The sequence below is a fragment of the Arachis stenosperma genome, chromosome 2 (genome assembly GCF_014773155.1).
Source record: "Arachis stenosperma cultivar V10309 chromosome 2, arast.V10309.gnm1.PFL2, whole genome shotgun sequence".
In the NCBI taxonomy this organism is placed as follows: domain Eukaryota; kingdom Viridiplantae; phylum Streptophyta; class Magnoliopsida; order Fabales; family Fabaceae; genus Arachis; species Arachis stenosperma.
The window spans coordinates 23,678,696-23,683,191 of NC_080378.1; the positions used below are offsets into that span (position 1 = coordinate 23,678,696).

At 39.2% G+C, this 4,496-nt stretch overlaps 1 protein-coding gene across 1 annotated transcript; it reads right to left on the reverse strand.

Annotated features, from left to right (window-relative positions):
* Positions 1–3,680: 3,680 nt before the first annotated feature.
* Positions 3,681–4,220, reverse strand: LOC130962703 (uncharacterized). The gene has a single exon (XM_057888881.1). It carries the CDS (start codon positions 4,218–4,220, stop codon positions 3,681–3,683), a length of 540 nt encoding a protein of 179 aa, XP_057744864.1.
* Positions 4,221–4,496: the final 276 nt, after the last annotated feature.

Sequence of the window (4,496 nt, forward strand, 5' to 3'; positions counted from 1 at the left end):
AAGCATTTCAACCAATGCAGACATCAAAACTTGCACTATTTAAACTAAGTATCAAGGTAAACAGCAGCTTCTCATTTAGAATATTTCAAAGTAGAGTGAATTTTATGACAATACAACCTCTCAGGAGTGTCTTGTAGCTTTCCTTTTGGCATCATCATCTTTTACTTTTGTATTTCCCTTGGTGATGATTCTTTTAAGAGGCTGAGTGTCTTTTCTGCATAATTATTGGAAGTTGCTTGTTTTCCAAGCACTTAGGCAAATGGTTAGCATGCATGAATTGTTGTAGGTTCTTGAATTTATTTTGGTGAGGGAACACCAAACTTAGTCCCTTGCTATTGTCTACGATGCATCAGTTACATGAAACCTTGTGCTTTTGCTAAAAGTAATAAAACTAAAAGCTAGAAAACAGATAATGGTTTAGTGGTTTCCCTAATTGCTTGGAGCTAGTAACCATTTATGCAGAGGGTTGAAATGTGCTTTTAAATGAAATTTTTGGTAGAACACCAAACTTAGCATCCTTCATTCACCCTTAAATTGTTTTGGTGTGCAACACCAAACTTAGCTCCTTGCAATACAGATAAATCTACTTAACCTTTTTATTGAAACAGTTAGGAAAAGAAAACTACCTCTGGTTGGGTTGCTTCCCAACAAGCGCTCTTTTAATGTCACTAGCTTGACATTCTTCATTCTTGCTCAACTTAATTTCTGAACCTCCGTTTCCTTGTTCCAATGACCTCCCCAAGTAATGCTTTGTCTTGTGACCGTTTGCTGTGAAGATGTCCTTTGTTGCTTCATCCATCAGTTCAAGGCTTCCATAAGGAAGAACCTTTGTCACCAAGTAGGAACCAGTCCATTTGGACTTGAGTTTGCCAGGGAAAACTTTGAGCTTGGAGTTATACAAGAGTACTTGCTGTCTTGGTTTGAATTCCTTTTTTGAGATCTTTTTGTCATGCCATCTCTTAGCCTTTTCCTTGTAAATCTTGACATTTTCATAGGCTTCCAATCTAAATTTATCCAACTCATTTAGTTGCAGTAGCTTTTTCTCTCCTGCTGCTTGAGAGTCAAGGTTGAGGAGTTTAGTGGCCTAGAAGGCTTTATGCTCAAGCTCTACAGGGAGGTGACAAGACTTGCCATATAATAACTGAAAAGGAGACTTTGCAATAGGGGTTTTAAAGGCTGTCCTATATGCCTAGAGAGCATCTTCTAATTTTCTTGCCCATTCTTTCCTTGTGATCCCCACTGTTTTCTCTAAAATTTTCTTCAGCTCCCAATTTGCCAATTCAGCCTGGCCATTAGTCTGAGGGTGGTATGGTGTGGCCACTTTATGAATCACTCCATATTTGTGAAGCAGCTTTTTCATCTGTTTGTTACAAAAATTGCTACCACCATCACTGACAAGACCCTTAAGCACTCCAAATCTAGTAAAAATGTGCTTCTTAAGGAATTGCAAGACAATTTGTGCATCACATGTGGTAGTGGCTATGGCTTTCACCCATTTTGAAATATACTCTACTGCCACAAGTATATACTTGAAGGAGTATGAAGGTGGAAAAGGGCCCATAAAGTCTATGCCCCAAAGATCAAAGAGTTCTACCTCCAGGATGTAGTTTTGAGGCATCTCATTCCTTCTTGTCAATCCTCCAGCTCTCTGGCACTCATTGCATAGATGAACAAACTCCCTGGCATCCTTGAAGATGTTGGCCAATAAAATCCACTTTGGAGCCGTTCTTTCTGGTCCAAAATGACCACCATAGGCTGAACCATGACAATGCCATAATATGTCTCTCATCTCATTTTCAGGAACACATTTCCTAATCATCCCATCTGGACATCTCTTGAATAAGAATGGTTCATCCCACAAGAACTTCTGGGCTTCATTGAGCAGCTTCTTCACTTGCTGCTTGGTAAATTCTTGACGGATCTTCCTTCCAACCTTATAGTTTGCAATGTCTACAAACCAAGGGGCTTGTTGAATTTGTAAGAGATGTTCATCTAGAAAGCTTTCATTTACTGGATGTGAAGCTTCTTGATTTGTTTCTTGTGGCAGCCTTGATAAATGATCAGCAACTTGGTTTTCACTCCCTTTTCTATCCTTTATCTCAATGTCAAACTCTTGTATGAGTAATATCCATCTGATGAGTCTTGGTTTGGCATCCTGTTTTGACATTAAATACTTAAAGGCAGCATGGTCAGTATAGACTACAATCTTAGATCCAATCAAGTATGGTCTAAACTTATCAAATGCATAAACCATAGACAATAATTCCTTCTTTGTTGTGGTGTAATTTTTCTAAGCTTCATTCAATACTTTGCTTGCATAATAAATGACATGGTGTAAATTGCCCTTCCTTTGTCCCAACACAGCACCAATTGCAAGGTCACTTGCATTACACATGAGTTCAAAAGGTAATCCCCAATCTGGGGGTGTGATGATTGGTGCTGTTGTGAGTTTGGTTTTTAAAGTTTCAAAGGCATGCTTACAGTTTTCATCAAAAACAAAAAGGTTGTAACCACCAGCAAATTGCTCAATGGTTTAGCTATTTTAGAAAAATCCTTGATGAATCTTCTATAGAATTCAGCATGTCCTAGGAAACTTCTAACAGCTTTCACATTAGCAGGCAAAGGAAGTTTCTCTATGATTTCTACTTTTGCCTTGTCAACTTCTATCCCTTTTCTTGAAACTTTGTGACCAAAAACAATTTCTTCGGGTACCATAAAATGGCATTTTTCCCAATTTAAAACTAAATTAGTTTTTTTGCAACGTTTCAAGACTAAGGTTAGATGATGCAAGCAAGCATTGAAAGTGTCACAAAAAACAGAGAAATCGTCCATGAAGACCTCTAAGAATTTTTCAACCGTATCTGAGAAGATGGAGAGCATACACCTTTGAAAGGTGGCTGGAGCATTGCATAGCCCAAATGGCATCCTTCTGTAGGCGAAAACTCCAAATAGACATGTGAAGGAGGTCTTTTCTTGGTCCGTGGGGTCTACCACTATCTGATTATACCCAGAATATCCATCCAGGAAGCAGTAGTAGGCATGGCCGGCCAACCTTTCAAGCATTTGGTCAATGAAGGGGAGGGGGAAGTGGTCTTTTTTGTGGTATCATTCAACCTTCTATAATCAGTACACATCCTCCATCCTGTCACTGTTCTTATGGGAATGAGCTCATTCTTCTTATTAGTAATGATAGTCATCCCACCTTTCTTTGGCACCCTTGAACTGGGCTCACCCATGAGCTATCAAAAATAGGGTAGATAATCCCAGTATTCCAGAGCTTCATCACTTCCTTTTGGATAACCTCTTTCATTGTGGGGTTTAGTCTTCTCTGAGGTTGCACCACAGATTTAGAATCTTCCTCTAAAAGTATCTTATGCATGCCCATTGTGAGTTCTCAATACAGCAAGGAGCCTTTTTTCTTCTTCTTCACTCAAGGTGGAGTTGATGATCACAGGGAAGTTGTCTGTTGTACCTAGGAATGCATATTTAAGGTGTGGAGGCAAAGGTTTTAATTCTTGACTTGGCTTCTCCTCTGTCTTTCTTTCAAAAGAGACTTCAGTCACTTGTTCCTTTAAGGCATCTTGAGCTATTTCTATCTCTTCTCCTTGTTCCTCTTGACTGATTGCGTCAAATGCTTCCTCCACCAGACCCTCTATCATATCTACTCTCATGTAGTTCTCTTACTCAGGAGAATATTGAATTGATTTGAAAACATTGATGATCATTTGCTCATTGTGCACCCTGAAAAACTTCTCTCCCTTTTCTACATCAATAATGGCCCTTGTTGCGGCAAGGAAGGATCTTCCCAGGATAATTGAATTATTTCCTTCTTCTTCTGTGTCTAATATCACAAAGTCGGCAGGGAAGATGAACTCTCCAACCTTTACTAATAAGTTTTCCATAACTCCATTGGGAATCTTGATTGATCTATCTGCCATTACAAGTGACATCCTGGTGGGTTTAATTTCCTCTATGGCAAGCTTTTTCATCATTGAGAGGGATATCAAATTGATGCTGGCACCCAAATCACAGAGAGATTTCTCCAATGTCATTTTGCCTATGGTGCATGATATGACAAAACTCCCTGGGTCTTTAAACTTTGGTGGAATACCCCTTTGAATCACTGCACTGTATTCTTGAGTGAGCATTACTATTTCTTTTTCATCCCAGCGTCTCTTTTTGTTGATAAGCTCCTTTAGGAACTTTGCATATAAGGCCATTTGCTCTAATGCCTCTACAAGTGGAATGTTGATTTCAAGCTTTTTAAAGACTTCTAGGAATTTGGAGAACTGTTAGTCTTTTAGCTCCTTGTTGAACCTTTGAGGATATGGAAGGGAAGGAGTGCAAGGCTTCACCATCTTCCTCTGTTCTGGTGATTGTTCCTCTATGATTTGCTTTCCCTTCTTTGAAGCTTTGAGCTCTTCCTCTTTCTTCTTGAGCTTTTCTTGATCCTTCTTCTCAAGTGTTACTTCTTTCTTGCTACTGACCTCATCATT

Excerpts from the sequence above, each read along its gene's own strand:
- LOC130962703 (XM_057888881.1), bottom strand. The coding sequence starts at position 4,220 with ATGGCCTTATATGCAAAGTTCCTAAAGGAGCTTATCAACAAAAAGAGA.